The 18,609-nt window shown below is 39.1% G+C and overlaps 1 protein-coding gene across 2 annotated transcripts; it reads left to right on the forward strand.

Moving 5' to 3' along the window:
* Window positions 1-54: 54 nt before the first annotated feature.
* On the forward strand, window positions 55-11,141 carry NUDT21 (nudix hydrolase 21). Of its 2 annotated transcripts, XM_006106731.3 has the most exons (7): window positions 58-315; window positions 3,366-3,566; window positions 4,409-4,472; window positions 5,532-5,621; window positions 8,321-8,396; window positions 9,181-9,295; window positions 10,871-11,141. In XM_006106731.3, exons 1-7 carry the CDS (start codon window positions 200-202, stop codon window positions 10,890-10,892), a joined length of 684 nt encoding a protein of 227 aa, XP_006106793.1. In that variant the 5' UTR covers window positions 58-199; the 3' UTR covers window positions 10,893-11,141. The 2 variants fall into 2 exon arrangements, with proteins under 2 accessions (XP_014304162.1, XP_006106793.1); XM_014448676.2 differs by lacking the exon at window positions 9,181-9,295 and having other exon boundaries at window positions 55-315.
* The last annotated feature ends 7,468 nt before the right edge of the window (window positions 11,142-18,609 follow it).

Genomic DNA, 18,609 nt, shown 5'->3' on the forward strand with positions numbered 1-18,609 from the left:
CGGCCTATCTGGCTCCCGCCTCTCTACTTCCTGCCGCCCGAGGCTCTGGATGCACTTCCGGCGGGCGTCCGCCTCCTCTAGCGCTCTCACGTTAATGGCGGGCCGCGGCTGCTGATTGGGACGCCGACAACCGCTGCCCGCACCCGGGAAGTCTCCCTGCCCTCTCCCCGCTTTCCGCTCGCCACCAGTCCTCGCCAGCATGTCCGTGGTGCCGCCCAATCGCTCGCAAACCGGCTGGCCGCGGGGGGTCAACCAGTTCGGCAACAAGTACATCCAGCAGACCAAGCCCCTCACCTTGGAGCGCACCATCAACCTGTAAGTACGGCCTGGCCAGCCCGAGCCGCCTTCCCGTCCGGAGTTCTCCGGCCGGCGCGTCCCGGTCCTCGCAGGCTCCGTGCCTCCCCGCCTCCCCACCACCCCACTCCCGCTGGCGAGTGCGCGCCTTTACCCCCTGCAGGCCCCTTCCTCGTTCGCCAGCGCGATCCTGTCCCACTTGAGAGGGTTTTTCTTCTTCCGGAGGAAGGCTGGTTCCCAGGCGCCTGTATCCATGGGAAGAACGCTAGTTTGCTTTGAATTCATCCTTTCCTCCACCTCCCCACAGATAACCCGCAAAATATGGTGTCTATCTTTCTAACAGTTTTCGAGATCTAGCTCTAACGCAGTGGTTCTCAACCTTCTGACCCTTTAAATACAGTTCCTCATGTGACCCAACCATAAAATTATTTTCGTAGCTACTTCATCACTGTAATGTTGCTACTGTTATGAATCGTCATGTAAATATCTGATATGCAGGATGGTCTTAGGCGACCCCTGTGAAAGGGTCGTTGGACCACCAAAGGGGTCGCAACCCACAGGTTGAGAACCACTGCTAACGCGTAGCGTTAGTTGTGTTTTTTTTTTTCCTAATAAAACGGCTGTTTTGCATTCCAGCTCATGCACACACATTTCATTCGTGGGCTCGGGGCTCTCTGGCCGGCCCGGTGCATTCACATAAGTCTTCTCTGCCGCAGCGAGAGCATCCAGCCGCTCGGGAGGGTGGGTGCGGGGACGGTTGGGCTTGCAGTCCCTGGAGGAGTCTATAATGCTACCCCCGGGAACCCTGGGGTTGTAGCTGCGTTTTGTCATCTGCACCTTTCCGTGTGAGCACTTCAAGCCATTGCCTTTCGAGGCCACTCTCGCTAGGAATCTCGCCGTGGCAGGTCCTTGGCCGTGGGCTGTGTCTCACTCAAGAAATTGCCCTGAGAGTTTGTGAGGCGCTGCGATGCTGGCCTGCATGGAGGACATGGCCACTTAATTCTGGTCGGTGTTTAAAAGGGGCAAGGGTTTGCCCTGGGTGTGCGGCTCCTCAGTAGGTTGAGCATCCTCCATTGCACCAGAAGGTCTCCGGTAAAAACATACTTTTTAAAAAAAAAGGTGCAAGGATTTTCTGATATTGGTGTTTTTTTTTAAAAAAATATTTTACTGATTTTTTACAGAGAGGAGGGGAGAGGGATAGAGGGTTAGAAACATCGATGAGAGAGAAGCATCGATCAGCTGCCTCCTGCACACCCCCTATTGGAGATGTGCCTGCAACCAAGGTACATGCCCTTGATTGGAATCGAACCTGGGACCCTTCAGTCCCCAGGCTGACGCTCTATCCAGTGAGCCAAACCAGCCAGGGCTGATATTGGTGTTTTGATAGACACCTTAGATGTTTTCTCTGTTTTATGTTCAAATCAATGAATTTCCCTCCCTCAGAAGCGAATTGAAATTGAAAAGATGGTTATTGTTTTATTTGGCAAAACAGATGCTTGCTTGGAAATGTAGATAATAAAACTTTGGGGCTTATGAAATCTGGAATTGGTAGATAGTTGCGTCTATTCAAGTGAATAGCTATTACATTAACATCATATATTTTCATTGCATAGCACTGCTTTTAAGAATCCTCATAAGATTCCCATGTCGTGGGAAAGGCAAATGCTCCCCTTTTAAACAATGTGAAAGCACAGCCTGTAGTGGTGATTAGAACCAGGACTCAGTTTTCCCTTGGTTTGCCTTGATTATTGGATCAATTTGCACTAAGCCCTTATGTAGAATTAACTTGGTGAAAATGCTTTAATCTTTGCCCCATTAAAGTTATGGGTTGATGGATTTACAGTTCTTTTCCTCTCCTATATAAATACAGTATTCAGAAATAATCGTGTTGTAAATCAATTCATGTGTGAGTAAAGTTATAAGTTGAAGTCCTTTCCTTCCCCCGCCTCCCGAAATAGATATTTTAATTGATTTCAGACAGGAAGAGAGAGGGATAGAAGCATCAATGATGAGAGATAATCATTGATCGACTGCCTCCGCATGCCCCCCACTGGGAATTGAGCCCATAACCCTAGGCATGTGCCCTGACCAGGAATCAAACCCTGACCTCCACTGAGCCATCATGGCTGGGCTCAAACTAACTTTTTAAGTTTGGCAACCCCTTTCAAGAATAGCAGAGTGGATTAGTTACGTAGTTACTGACTTCATGTAAAGGTATTTTTATAGAATAGATAGATACCTTGGGGATGGACAATGTGGTCAAAGCATTCTGACTCAGGGGCTTAGAACCAGGGGCTTCTTACTATAAGTCTCATGATTGAGGGGTTATAAGGTGATATGTTTGATAAAAATGGTATTTTTAAGGAAAAATTTGATCTTTGCTAGGCAAGATGAAAACCGTCTTTAACAACATGAGCCATATTTTGATAAAGAAGGAGAGAATATTCAGATTGGGTAGAAGATAATGAATGAAGAGAAGGGAAGAATAAGGATAATGAATGAAATAAATGCAGAAGGCTAAAAGGTTTTAGAGGGGAAAGAAAAGTTCATCTAAAGAGGAAAGGGTTATGGTACTAAAAATGTCTGAGGGTACTTGACTGGGAGAAGTAGAAAAAACAGAAGAGATGATGGAAGTAGTAGCTCAACTTTTAGACAAAAGAGATTAGCCATTTAAGCTAATAGGATTCATACAATTTCTGATTACCTGTCAGAGGAGCCCAAAGGGACATTAACCAGCTTGGCAATGCTATGGTACTAGCCACAACCTAAAACCAGAGGATTACCAGATGTCCAGATAACTGAGCATTTAAGGGCCTTACGGATAGTGGCATATATGCTTAATCTAATGGAAGCTCGAGCTTCAGAGTTCCAAGATCTGGATTCCAGTCTCTGCTGTTTCATGAACTAGTTGTGTAACTGGACAAGTCCTATGTCTCTGAGTACAGTATATATTCACTATTTACCGTATACATGTTATATATGTGTACGTATGTATATGTGTATGGTTGGTATCTATGCTGGTAAATTATGGTCTCCAGTTCTCATGTGTAATGTTTGTCTTTGGATCACAGGTACCCTCTTACCAATTATACTTTTGGTACAAAAGAGCCCCTCTATGAGAAGGACAGCTCTGTTGCAGCCAGATTTCAACGCATGAGGGAGGAATTTGATAAAATTGGGATGAGGAGGACTGTAGAAGGGGTTCTGATTGTACATGAGCACCGACTACCCCATGTGCTACTGCTACAGCTGGGAACAACTTTCTTCAAACTGTAAGTGTTGTTGGAAATTAACAGCAAGACAGCTTTTAATAAGGTTGCTGTTTTATGCAGCTTTGGAATATAGTATTCACTCAACAAACATGGCTGTTCATGGAGTCTTTAGAAAAAGAAAAATCACAATTAATTTTTCTTCAGGGCAATGCTCACTTATTGCCTAACTAGAAATCCACATGTCTCTGTATATTGTTGATATTAATGACTGAGCTTGATAGGGGCCCTGTTAAACAAATTGGTCCAAGTTCTATGACTAGAAGTCATTGCAGCATCGCTAAGAACAATGGATATTATTTCTTAGGATGAATAGTGTTTCCTATTCTTGAAATGGCTTACATTTTTATGGATAAATTTTTAGTTTTACCATTTAAGCTTATAAATTTCTTGATATGCATTTAGTTCACAACTATTTGACCAGATTGTACCAAAAGAGAGGTCTCAAATATTTAGGTTGGCGTTCTGGAAAAATGCCCCATTCTTCAGACTACAAGAATGTGGTTCATTGCTCTGTGGCTGTTTCTATACTTCACTCTCGCTAAATAGCTTCCAGAGAAAAGAGATTGGGATGGACTGACGGTCAGCAATTACGTAATGTTTACATTATGCTACATATTTTGTTTGTTTAAAATTAGGGTTTGTGTACTGTTAGTCTGGTGAATTAACGTGAATTCAGCTTTTTATTTCTAGCATATTCTTCCCCTTCACTTTGATTGCCTCATCATGTGACACTGGAATATGTGTCCTGTTCAGTTACTTGATAGAAATAACTATTACTGTCTTCTTCCTATTATCCCAAAATTGTATTGAGTTGAAAGCTGAAATTCTTAACCTTTATGCAGACCTGGTGGTGAACTTAACCCAGGAGAAGACGAAGTTGAAGGACTAAAACGCTTAATGACAGAGGTATTTTTCTATTTAACCACTTGGACGGTTATATTATTGCCCTTGTTAATACCACCCACTTACTAGATAATTAGGCTTTTTATGTCTTGTGAAAGGATAAGTTTATTTTGATTACTTTTCAATAAATAAAACTTAAATCCCAGAGTGTTAGTGTGTACAATGTTTATTTTCCAGAAGTTGAACTTATACTTACTTTTATTTTTTTCCTTGAAGTGTTTATGTAATAGTAATGATTAACAAAGGCCAATATTGATTGGGCACTTACTGTGCTATCCTAAGTGTTTTACATACAATAACTTCTTTAGTTATCACAGCAGCCCTAGGAAGTAGGTATTATTATTAACTCCATTTTACTGATAAGAAAATTGGGGCACAGAGAGTTCAAGTAACTTGTTGATGTTATACATCTAGTAGGTCTTGACTCTGGAGCTCTGAATGCAGGTAGTTTTGTTCCATGGCCTCTGTAGGATTTTGAATGCTTTTAAAAATAGAGGCAAATAACAGGGTAAAACAGCTAAGAGTTGAGAGTTATAGCCAGTGGGTAGAGTGGGACAGGGAACTGCTCTTTGTTGTTATGAAACTTTTAGAACCATTTTTGACTAATTAAAATGTAGACTACAGCTTTGATTAAAACAATATAAGTTTAATGTTTTACAGAATCCAAAAAGGAAAATTTTGAATTTTGCACACTTCTTTTTATAACTTGGTCAGATGGGTGACTTACAGAAGCCATAGTTGATTTTATAAAAACTATTGTATAGCATTGGCTGATATGGGTAATTGATTATCTTTGGTTTTTTTAAAGTATAGTCAGGGTATAACAATATTTGTTGGATTCTCTCTGTTTATGTCAATGCTAGATTGCCAGTTTTGAACTAATAGTGTATGTCTTGGGCAGGGTGACACATACAGTAATAAATAAGAAATTATAGAAAGGAAGCCCATATGGAAAGTATGTATCTATTAGGAGTGCTGCCAAAAAAAATCTCTTCATTGAAGAAGAGTGTATGGGCATGTATGTTTTATTGCTTACTGGCTGTATCATTTCTTTTCTGACAGATACTAGGTCGTCAAGATGGAGTCCTGCAAGACTGGGTCATTGATGACTGCATTGGTAACTGGTGGAGACCAAATTTTGAACCTCCTCAGGTCAGTGTTCAGTTGTATTTGCTGGGCATTTGGGGAAGTAGGAAACGGGTTTAATTCCAGCCATTTAAAAAGATCATAGTAAAAAAATAAGTAAGATAAAATAAAAAGATCATAGTAGACTTTGACTTGAAATTTCCTTTTTTACCCTTCTTAATTGAAATGAAAAATTTTAATTCTGAGCATTTTTTCTTTTAAAAGAAAATTTCAAATCTATACAAAAGTACAGAAAATAGAGTAAATATGTCCTTTACCTGTCATCCACCTTCAGCGGTTAACAACTGAGATTGTTTGGAAGCAAATCCTCGATATAATCTCAATAGTAAATTTTCCAGTATGTGTCTCTAAAAGATAAGGATTTTTTAAAATAATAAAAAATTCCATAATGTCATTAAATGTAGTCACTGTTCACATATTCCTTATAGTTTCAAATTTTATTGTTACTTTGTTTATTTTATTTAGGATAATCTCTTAAGAATTTTTTACATCTACAAGTTGGTTCCCTGTCTTTTTTTATTTTTTATTTTTTTAGAGAGAGAGAGAGACATGATTTGTTCTTCCAGTCATTTATGCATTCATTGGATAATTCTTGTGTGTGCCCTGATCAGGAATTGAGCTTGCAACCTTGGCGTATTGGGACAACACTCTAACCAACTGAGTTATCCCGCCAGAGCCCCTGTCTTTCTTTTTCCCCCTTGTAATGTGTAATGTAGTGTTTCCATTGCTGATTGCATTCCCTGTTGTCATTGAACATGTCTAACTCTTTATCCTCTCCTGTAAATTGATAGATCAATAGATTAAATTTGGGCTCACTTTTTTGGGAGGCGAGTACAAGGCTTGCTAAAGGAGATAATATTGTTTATTTATTGTTGCCTAATCTATTACCACAAAACTTAGCAGTCTAAAACAGCAAACATTTATTATCTTAGTTTCTCAGGGTCAGGCATCTGGGAGTGCTTAGCTGGGTGTTTCTGGCTCATGGTCTCTTGTGAAATTTTGGTCACGTCGTCAGCTGGGATTGCGTCATCTCAAGGCTGAACTGAGGCTTACGGATCTGATCCCAAGCTCACACGTGTGATTCTTAGCAGACCTCTCAGTTCTTCTGGGCTGTAGGACTGAAGGCCTCAGCTCGTTCTTGGCTGTTGACCTAACCCCTTCCTCAGTTGCCATGAGAGCATCCCCATAGGGCAACTCCCAGTAAGACAGCTGGCTTCCCCCAGTGTGTGAGCCTCAAGATGGAGACTTGGACAGAAAGAGTGCCCAAGTAGGAAGCTACAGTCTGTTATAAACTAATATTGGTGGTGACATACTATGAGTTCTACTCATACTGTCAGTCACACAAACCCACATAGTACATTGTGGGAGGCAACTACACAGAGGTGTGGATCCCAGGAAGGAGACTGGGACCTTTGGGAGTCATTTTGGAGGTTGGCTATCAAGGGTGGTATTGTGAACTTTTATCAGGAATGTTGTAATGTCTGGTTGTCTCCTTTGTAATGTTATTAGCTCATTAATAACAAGTCCTGGATCTTTTCATTTCATTGGTATTCTGATCCTTAAATAAAGAGAAACTTCCCATCAAGTACTTGTTTACCCTGAAGTTTAGTTTGTGTAGGAAAGAATAGATACTTGCAGTTGGATCCTGAATTCTTTTGGCTAGGCTCTATGACTTTAATAGCTTCTTTGCATGGCAAGACATCCCAGGTCAAGAATTTCTCAAGATGTTGGCCTATCTAAAGATTGTTCTGTCTCTCCTCTTCCTTCTGACTTCCCAATAGAGCTGAGGGATAGGAAGATAAGGTGCGATGGAAGCTGGTGCTAGTGCTCACTACCTGAGAATTGTGTTGGCTTTAAGAAAGTAGAATTTCATCTGGAAATGAATGAAGTTCCTGGTCAAAAGATGCACAGAACAATTACTGTAAACTTTTTTTTGAACATTCCTAGATCTAACTGGAAAATGCTCAGTCAGAACCCAAAAGTTCTCCAGGCTCCTTTCTGAATAGTCTTATTCATGTCCCCTACCATGGTCCTAGGACAATTCCCTTAATTTACTAAACCCTAGTGTCGGCTCTGCTAGTGTATAACATAAGGGTTGTGTTTTTAGCAAACTTGGGGTATTGATTAGGTGTCAAAGGGAAAAGAGCACCCACCATCTTTGTATCTCTGTCTTTTTGTAAAGCACAATTGACTTAAACACCAAGATGAAGACTAGAGAAAAAGGCCTAAAAGAAAAGGAGCACATCAGGGTTCTAGAAAATTTAACTTAATAATGATATTTGTAGGAAAAACAAACAACTTTTAAAAAAAGCAACCAAATATTAGACTTAATTGTGTTGTAAATTTCTCAAGCTGTAAATCCTGTGTCTACCTATTTGTCTTGAGTGGTTGAGTAGTTCACTATTTGTTGTTTTATGTTTATTAAAGCATTTCTTTATTAGTACATCTGTTAGGTACTAGATCCTGGTAAAGAGAAGACTAGAAAGGATTCTAATTCTCTCAGCAGCACTGTATTGGGGGATAAACATGTAAAGAAATAAATGAAGTTACAGGATATGTGTTAAAATAAAATTATGTTGGGGTTGTGAGGAACTTGGTCTTAGAGGGTTGATATTTGGGCTTAATGTGTAAAATGGGAGTTGATAGAGGCATGGAGGTATAAACGGAAGATTTGGCAACAACCAATTATTCTCTTGTTATTTTAGTATCCATATATTCCTGCACATATTACAAAACCGAAGGAACATAAGAAGTTGTTTTTGGTTCAACTTCAAGAGAAAGGTAAGTTATTTTGTTTTTGAATGCAGCCATTTAAAAACTTTTATAGAGTAATTTCAAGGATACTTCTGTTTGTCTTCAAGTTCCTTGAGTTTTTTAAAAACACAAAGCAAGTTTATATAGAACTACCTAGTTTTTCTCATAGATATGCCAGTCATATACTATTGGGGAGAAAGTAAGTTTATTTATTTTTAAAATAAATAATATTTTTATTGATTTCAGAGAGGAAGAGAGAGATAGAAACATCGATGAGAGAAATCATTGATTGGTTGCCTCCTGCATGCCCCCCCCAACTGGGGATCGAGCCTGCAGCCCAGGCATGTGCCCTTGACCGGAATCGAACCTGGGACCCTTCAGTCCACAGGCTGACACTCTATCCACTGAGCCAAACCAGCTAGGGCGAGAAAGTAAGTTTAACTAGACCCTCAAGTACCAGATGATTTGTTTTTAAAAAAATAGCATCTTTAGGCTTGTGCATTTAAACAAATAATTATCCCATTTCTTATAATATTCTTAAAGGGGAATCCAAATAAATTACAAATTACTTCTCCCCTTCCTCTCAGGGCCAGAACTTATATAAGGTGCTCTTGGTTGTTAATAGCATGGATCTCTTTAAGTCAGTTTCAAAGCTCTCACTATGAATTTGCTTAAAAGACAGAACCAAAATGTATTGAGATTATCTTTTTCCACAAATGTTTTTCAAATGTAAAATTGGTTATTACAAATGAAGTGGAAACTGATTATATAAGAAATTAGAGAAAATGAGTACTACTTTGTTTTATTTTAGCCTTGTTTGCAGTCCCTAAAAATTACAAGCTGGTAGCCGCACCGTTGTTTGAATTGTATGACAACGCACCAGGATATGGACCCATCATTTCTAGTCTCCCTCAGCTTTTGAGCAGGTATGGAATGTTGAACATTTGTGGTTGATTTGACTAAGCTGCCAGATTTAAAATACTCCGAGCCACTTGAGAAGGGATAGTTCATGAATTTTGGTCTTTAAGGAAGTTAAGACAGTAGATGTACCCTTACATCATGTGCAAGCCATAGATTAAACATGACTGACCAAAAGTGGCCCTAACGTGTGGCCTGACGTGGTATTTGTGTAACTGCTCTTCCCCAAATTTGATACTCTGTACAGTTAAGTTTGAAGTCTTCATTCAAAGAAGCCATGGAAAAATTGTAGTCAGCAATGTACAATACAAAGAGAGTTACCTACATAAAAATGTGGGGATTGAATCTCTTGGTGTAATATATTCTTTTTCCTTTCTGGAACTGTATTTAGGCCCAAATTGGGGGCATATGGGATTACGTCCTGGATTTTTACATGGAATTAGATATATATATATATATTTTCAGAGTGATGAGGAATGCATTTTTTTTTTAAAGTTGACTCATAGTGGTTGAACTTAGAGCCAACCATAGCTAGGAATTGCAGAATAGCATGGTGGTTAGAATACAGATTCTGTGGTCAGTGTTTGGAGTTGATTTCCACCTTCAATACTTCCTGACAGTTTGGCCACGACAAATGGTTATACATACCTATTTGCCTCGTTATTCATCTGTAAATGGTGGTCCCCACTTCATAGAATTGCGAGAAACAGTGAAATAACACACGTAAAGTGCTTATAATAATGCCAGGCACCTGGTAAGTGCTTACTAAACGTTAATTTAGAAACAATTCCAGTCATCATCTTGCCTTCTATTAAAGCTTCTTGAGTAGAATTGGGCTTTCTGTTTTGTTACACTAATCAAACTTCATCTTTTACTCCTCTGCTTTGGTTGAAAAATGGGATATGAAAAAAAGTCATATTATTCATTTATTTAAATACCACCTATCAGGCCAGGAACTGTGCTGAGTGGTCAGAATACAATGAAGTGTAAAATCTTTTCCTTCCCTCAGGGAACCTATTAGTGGATAGTTAATCAAATTTAGACTCTTTTATTATTATTATTGTAAGTTTCAATAACACTGTTATTTAATGTGTAAGATGTGGCGGGTGAGAGAAAAGTGTGTCTCGGTGTAGAAAATGCCAAAAATGTCAGGGGAGGGTTGAAATGTCCAAATTTTTTTTATCATCTAAGGCAGTAGTCGCCAACCTTTCAGACCTCATGGACCACCCCACTGGTTGGCGACCACTGATCTAAGGCAGTGATTTTTCAACCAGTGTGCTGCAGAATTCTTAAAACTTGCAATACCTGACTACTTAGTTAGGGGCACTGACCTCTTTTCCCTTAGATTGTCAAATAAAAAAGTGACAGCCAACACAGTAGCCATCTGGTGTGAATAAATCAAAATTATACCTATTTTTATTTTGGTCAGATCAGCAAAAATATATTTTTTGGTGTGCTGCAGAATTTTAGTGGTTAGCTTACATGTGCCATCAGATGAAGGAGGTTGAAAATTGCTGATCTAAGGTAGAAACTATGTAAAGGATATTGTTTTTAATAAAGCTGTTGTTCTTTTTAAAATTCAGGTTCAATTTTATATACAACTGAATTCCTGCACAGTGGAGAAGTAAAAGAAGCCGTCTCTGTGAGCACAGCTCTGCACAGTCTAGAAAAAACATGGTAGAAGAGGTTTTTTGTTTCTCTTTCCCACCCCCTAAATTGCCACCTGCTTTCTATTGTTTGAATAGTAACATTGATATGAAGAACCTAGATAGTGGTGTAAACATACGTGATAATGTTTAATTTGCTTTTGTTTCTACTCATACGTTTTTGTACATTAAAAAAAGTGGACTTCTTTCTATTTGTATTTTTTTTTAATTTCACATTAAACTTGTAAAATTCTTACAGGTGAGGATCGTGTTTTTCTCCCCCCTTAGGCTGGTGTGTGTTCAGAGACAATGGCAGGTTTAGGTCAATGAAGTTGATGGGACCCTTGTTTGGGTACCACTCTTGAGGGTACACTCCAAGGCCGTGTTAGAGATCTTTGTGATGAGGATCTTCTGTTACTTTTGGGAACTAGATTGGCTTGAATGAGTCCAAGGTGCAAATCCCGTACCAAACTTTACACTCTGATGCATTGTATTACAGCAGAATTCCCAGTATGTTATTGACTGGGGTACATTTTATACTGATTGAGCCAGACCTTACTTTATAAACAATGGACCTTAAACATAAGGGAAACCATTAAAATGGGGCAGGTTTGGGAAAGTCATGGGGAGTGGTATAAAAAGAGATGGATCTAGAGCTCATTTAGAGTTTTTCACATAATCAGGGTATTAATTATTTGTGCTGTTCTGAATTTGTGTCTTGGTTATTCTTAGGGCCATGGTAAAGTGGCAGTCTGTGAAGGAAGTTTATGAAAGTGAATGAGTTAGGTTTTGAACTCTTGGATTGCAAAGTTAGTTATTTCAATTAACTTGAAGTTGTATCCACAGAGGTGAAAATTTGATTTTAGCAACTGACCCAGTGGAGAAGTAATATTTCAAAGTAATGTTGGAATAATCTGAAATCTAAGGACAGGATAAGGAATAGATGTTTGTCAGCCTAAGAGAAAAACAACAAATTTTAAAAACTTTAAAAAATACTGCTAAATTAATGTCAGATTTAAAGGAATAAAAAAAAAAACAAATCTTAGGGCAGTTTGCTGGCTGTGCCATTGTTTAATGGTTAAAATATATTGTGTATGCCTTATTACACACTTATTTACTGCAGGCTTAATGTAAAGGAAATCTTGCAAGATACAGCTATTAAAAGAGATTGGCAACTTAAGTTTTTAATAGAGATGAACTGTTGATTGGTTCTTACAACTTTATGGTACTGATCACAGGGCTGTTCTGATGTGAAAGCTGTATCATGTTTTTCCCTATTTAGACTTGAGAAAGTCAGACGAAGAGTGCCTGGGCAATTTTATTTATAAACATGCAAATTCATTTACATGTCAAACCTTCACATGGTTGCATATCAAGGAGTAACTGTAACTGGGTCTCTGCTCAAGTAGTAGGTGAGTCCACACCCCAGGACCAAAAATGAGCAGGTTTCCTTCGAAAAAACCACTAGTTCTGTGGATAGTCCTCTTCCCTCAAGGGCTAACAGTCCTGCCCTCTGGTTTACATTAGCATCTTTCTAATTAATTCCTTTATTGGTGAGCTCACTGGTTAGCTGAGTCCTAAAACTGGGGAAGGCAGAGTTGGAAACTGCGTAATCCAGCCCACTTTCCATGATTGCTTCTGGAATCCGAGGGAAAAGCTACAAGTGACCACATTCCAGACCACATTAGCTCTTGCCATTTAGGGTGGGTGGAAAGAGGTAGCCTTTTTTTTTTTGGGGGGGGGGGTGTGATTTAGAAAGTGCTGTCAGTAAAGGAGTGAATTGAAGAGTGTCATCTGATTTGAGGCCACTCATGTCCTTTGTAACTTAAGCTCTGACCTAGAAATTCTTTTTTAATCACTGCTTTCCAGCGTAAGTACTTGAGTCAGTCATCCACTGGGGTCGAGGTGAGAAAAACCTTTCAGTTACGCCAGCTGGATGATTAACCTTGGACTGTAAGAGATCTGGTTTTGAATGTAATACTCATCACACACAAACATAAATTTTTAAAACTGCATTTGAACTGGTCATTTGTTATATTCCAACACTCTTGTTCTGGTTTCTGGAAGGGATGTTTACATATGATGTGTTCCTACAGCATTAGAAGAGGGTTCAAGGACACTGTTTAACACTAAGGTCTTGTATAAATAAACTTATCACACTTCTTCAAGAACTAAGTCTTAACTTGTGCATTCCAAGTCTCCACATATTAAATACTGAATAGTTTTTAAATGAGCTCTTGATTAACTGATATATTTTTGACTGCCTTCCATGTTCAGGTTTGTTTATAAATGAGTGCTCTTTTGTATTGTATTACTATAATATTTGTCATATTATTTTCCCTGAGTAATCCAAGTAGTGTATATTTTATATAAAACTACTAAATGGCACTGGGAAATATTCAATAGATTGAGGGGAAAAAAATAAAGTTTTACTCAAATGTTTTAAATCATATTTATTTAGCATTGAAAACCCATTTGAACAAAAATGAATTTTTTTCTAAGTGGTGAAGATTTGTGATTTATTTTATTTATTTGAATACTCACCTGAGGTTATTTTTTTCCCCATTGATTTTTATTTTTTATTTTTTTAAATTTTATTTTATTTTTTTATATATATATATTTTACTGATTTTTTACAGAGAGGAGGAGAGAGGGATAGAGAGTTAGAAACATCAATGAGAGAGAAACATCGATCAGCTGCCTCCTTGCACACTCCCTATGTGCCCACAACCAAGGTACATGCCCTTGACCGGAATCGAACCTGGGACCCTTCAGTCTGCAGGCCGACACTCTATCCACTGAGCCAAACCGGTTAGGGCTCCCCATTGATTTTTAGAGAGAGTGGGAAAGAGGGAAAGACAGTAATATCGATGTGAGAGAAACACATCAATTGGTTGTTTCCTGTACGAGTCCTGGCCAGGACCGGGGCTGGCGAGGAGCCTGCAACTGAGTTACCTGCCTTTAATCAGAATCGAACCCAGGACCCTTCAGTCCCCAGGCCGACGCTCTATCCTCTGAGCCAAACCGGCTAGGGCAAGACTTGTGATTTTTTAAGACGTAGGTGATACTTAAAATGGCAAATGATGATTCTGTGAATTTGTACTTTTAAGAGCAGGTCTGGGTTTTTATCATTGTCTTACCTTGTAACTAGCGTTGTGTGGCTCAATTATTACTTTGGATATTTAAGAGTTCCTTTAAGGGAGCATTTTGTTTGGATAAAATAAATTGGTCTATTTTTTTTCCTCCCATAATTAATTAGAAGTGAGAGGTCAAGGCCCTCCAGATTCAGCAGGCCAGCAAGGAGTTTTTTAAGTATTTGTTCAGGTCACTTGAGATGATGATGGTGTAGCTTTTCACATGGGAGTTCCTCAAACTTAATGTTTTTACTAGTTTATAGTGTTGGGGACAGTATGTGCCCATCACTAAGACTGTCAGAGTGTGCATGGCCAGAGAGGTTTAGTGGTTTTTGACTGTAATGCAAGTCAGCTTCTGTAGCATAAGGTTTCATTTTCCATAATTATTCCACTTGTTTTCTACCACTTATTTGGGTTAAACTGGACTTCCTTCAATTTCCCTTTGTTGCTTAAATATGTGATGAGAAACAGAATACTGTAATTTTCACTTGAGCCATAAAAGACACTTTAGTATTAGCTCGTACTATATTTATAAGGCTTGTTTTGGTGAAAATAAACAAAAAAAAAACCCAGACTAAAGCCTAAGTCAGTCTAGATTGAGCCAGTTTAGGTGTAGTTTGTATTTTAATGATGGGCTGTTAGACTAGAGGTAAATTGGGGAAATGTTGAGTGAAAGATCACTACATTTATAAACTTAAACTTTTGGTTACTGTGTTCACATCCTAGAGTATAGGCATCATTTATAGTTGGGCTTGGAGAACTTTTCTCATATTAAGTTTTCTCGTATAAAAATATAGAAAATGTATAAAAAGAAACTGAAGTTTTGGTTATATTTTTATATTTGTAAAGTAAAAGTTTGATTAAAATGGTCACTGTTCTTTTACATTTTTATTTTATTGTCATTTCAATTAAAACAATTTAAAACAATGACTCTGTGACTGTGTGCACGGCTACAGTTAGTATGCCATGGAAATGTGCAGGCTGCTTTTTCAGTGCCAGTGGCCAGAGGCCATTAGGTAAGAGGTGGAGAAGCCTGACAGCAAGGGCCTAAAGACCTGGTGCACCAATGTTGCCCTCCCCTTACTCCTCCATTGGGTTAGAAGCGCTCTTACGCAGACTCGGTATCTTGCAGTGTGAAGGGATCACACTGCATATAGAACCTGAAGATGCATTTAGAAGTTGCCACACAATGGCGATAACTGCTATGTCTTTTCATCACTGGGGATTCAGTTTCTTCTTCAATAGGAGAGAGTTGACGCCTGCAGTTGTTGTTTTTTTAAAATATATTTTTGTTGATTTCAGAGAGAAAGGGAGAGGGAGGATAGAAACATCAGTGATGAGAGAGAATCATTGATTGACTGCATCCTGCACGGGGATTGAGCCCACAACCATGAATATGCCCTTGATCAGAATCGAACCCAGCACCCCTTCAGTCTGCAGGCCGACGCTTTATCTACTGAGCCAAACCACTAGGGCACTCCTGTAGTTTTTTTCTCAAACTTGCCTGGAAATCATGTTCTGTAACACCTTGCTTGCTGCTTATGTAATACTGTGTCATTTAATTTCAGCCTCTTAAATAGAAACAATTCACCCAAAATATGAGAATATATGTGTTATAAAAACCATAGCCTAAGGCTTTATATCTGAACAAAAGTTGAACAAAACATGACAAAGTTATTGCAAAGTTCTGAAAATTTTACTACCTGTACATTTTATAGCAGACACCAAAGAGCTATGAAAAATTATGAAAGAAAAGCTAAAAATTGAAATATACCCATTAACTTATTTTTTTGAGAACTTGGCTCTTTTCCCTCATCTGCTGGATATCGTAGTGTATGTAACACATCAATCCCACTGGGGAAACACCAGAATTCCATGGGAGTACACTTAAGACTACTGGATTAGGATGTTGAGAATCTTAAAACTACTCAGCCTTTCTCATGGGATGTTGAAAATCAAATGAGATCATGAAGATAAAAGGATTTCAAGTATTTTAAAACATGAAAATAGCAATAATGTATTGGGTGTGAATCTTATTCCACATAAACTGGTTTGTCTGACATGAATTTAAAATTGAATTTATTGGGGTGACAGATTAACAAAACTATATAGGTTTCACATGTACATTCTCTAATACAGTGGTTCTCAACCTTCCTAATACCGCGACCCTTAAATACAGTTCCTCATGTTGTGGTGACCCCCAACCATAAAATTATTTTCGTTGCTACTTCATAACTGTAATGTTGCTACTGTTATGAATCGTGATGTAAATATCTGATATGCAGGATGTATTTTCATTGTTAGCAGCCCACAGGTTGAGAACTGCTCTAATACATCACCTGTATATTGTATGCACACCACCCCAAATCAAGTCTTCCATCATCATTTATCTCCCCTGTATCGTCTACCTTCCTCCACCCCCCCTTTCCTTCTGGTAACCACCATACTGTTGTCTGTATGACAATTTTAAAATTCCATTTAAATCAAATCCGCTATCATCTCTCATAGATGGTAGGAAATTCAGTCTCAGTCATTGGGAGTGGGGAGCCTACTCAGGACTCACAAGAATCAATCCAGAAGGCATGGTAGTTGGAAATGAAGGTGGCGGTGTGGAGAGCGCAAGCTGTGGTGGACTCCACAGATGCTTTTCTTGGCCAAGCCCACCAGCTCTTTAAAGGCTGACGCCTTGCCTCCCTGCTGCATTTGGGTTTTGGGACTCCATTGACACAGTCCCCGTGTGTATGGTCCAGCCTTCCGGGCACGCTGTTCTGTGTCTCGCCTTGTCCCCTCCCCCTGATCCTCTCCTGCAGTAGGACCAGCACAGAGAACCAGAAGGACTGGTTGACTTTAGAAGGTGGGTAACCGTCCTTAACAACAAAACGTCCTAAAGGGAAGGATGTGCAAACGCCTGGCTCCCTTCTTGGAGTGGGAGAGGAAGAAATGGTAAAACAAAACTAATATCCTCGTAAAATGTCTCCAGACACAAACCTTTAAAAATCTTTAAAAATGCAAATAAGAAATCACTTCATAGAGTTTATAGGGTTAATTTCACCTATTCTCATATTGGATCTTCAGAAAGTTCAAGTTTCTACAAGTTTACAGGAAGTTTGGACTATAGTTCTTACGTAGTCACAATCAAAAATAGTTGCTATTCAACACTTTACAAAGCTATTTCAGAAAACAGATTGAAGTTGTTTTTTTAAGTAGTGATTATGTAATTCCACAGGAGTATAGCGCTGAAATTTCAGATGGTGGGATCTAATAAGGGGCGATCTGTTAATAGCAATCCCTATCAACACGACAAGTTCGGTGTGGCATTTTGTAACTGCATTGTGACTTGGATTGAATATAGATCATCTGATAGCATGGTTTAGGAATTATGGGGCTCAAAGTAAAACACGTACTTCCCTGGACAATTACTATCGTTTGTTCAAAATAAAGCTTTATTTTACCAAGAAAGATGAAAGTTTAGCATTTCAATCAAATGAACTGAAGTCTAATATTCATACAGGCCTCATATAAAAAAGTGTGTGTGGCAACCACTTGCTCACCCTCCCTGCCAAAAGCGGAACCATTGTGCTCCATTACAGGCCCTTTAATAGGCTATTTCTAAACATACTCAAGTGAACGGCAATAACCTTGAGAGATCCTCCTTTTGTCTTCTAATTGATTTTTAGAATTAGAGTAGTAGCATAAAAGAGACCTTGAAGATAATTTAGTCCTTTTAAAAGTTTGTAAGATTCAATAAATACAGACTGAGCACCTACGGTGGGCCAGGTACTAGTATTATAGGCCTTGAGGATACAGTAAGGAATAAAACCCCAAAGTAACACTTTATTATTATGGGCCTTGAGGATACAGTAAGGAATAAAACCCCAAGGTAACACTTTTGCTTGGTGGCATGTTTTTATTTGTTTTGGGAATGGCTTTATTGAGCTGTAATTCACATATTGAGATATACCTCACCAAACTGCAATCAAATGATTTTTAGTCTGATGAGAGTTGTGCAACCATCACCACAATTTTAGAACATTTTCATTACTTCATAAAGAAATATATTTAGCTCTCCCCTCCCCCCAGTTCCATCACGCCCCCATCCCTAGGCAACCATTAATCTACTTTCTGCATCTACAGATATATTAGCCTATTCTGGACATCTCACGTTGTGTTGGGTGTGGGCTGCTTTCCCTTAACCTGGTTTCCAAGTTTGTCCAGGTTGTAGCATGTCAGGACTTCACTGCTTTTATGGCCGAATACAATTCCACCGAACCCCTTATTTCTGGGCCCATCCCTCCACGGACACCAGGGTCCTTTCCCCGCTTTGGCTGTTACAACAACGCTGCCATCAACACCAGCCTCCAAGGTGTATGTGGACGTGTTTCCACTTCTTTGGCTATAATGCCCCGGCCGCGGAATTGCTAGGTCCGGCGATCCCTCTTATGTTGAACTTTTTAAAGAACTGAGACTATTTTCCAAAGTAAGTGACTCCATCTTACATTTCCTACCCGGTGTAGGAGGAAACACTTTTTTATTTCCTGCTCA

The sequence above is a fragment of the Myotis lucifugus genome, unplaced genomic scaffold (assembly GCF_000147115.1).
Source record: "Myotis lucifugus unplaced genomic scaffold, Myoluc2.0 scaffold_895, whole genome shotgun sequence".
NCBI lineage: Eukaryota > Metazoa > Chordata > Mammalia > Chiroptera > Vespertilionidae > Myotis > Myotis lucifugus.

Coding starts and splice junctions, on each gene's coding strand:
- NUDT21 (XM_006106731.3), top strand. CDS start 200: ATGTCCGTGGTGCCGCCCAATCGCTCGCAAACCGGCTGGCCGCGGGGG. Junction 4,473..5,531: donor TAAAACGCTTAATGACAGAG/GTATTTTTCTAT, acceptor CTTTTCTGACAG/ATACTAGGTCGTCAAGATGG. Junction 5,622..8,320: donor CAAATTTTGAACCTCCTCAG/GTCAGTGTTCAG, acceptor TTGTTATTTTAG/TATCCATATATTCCTGCACA.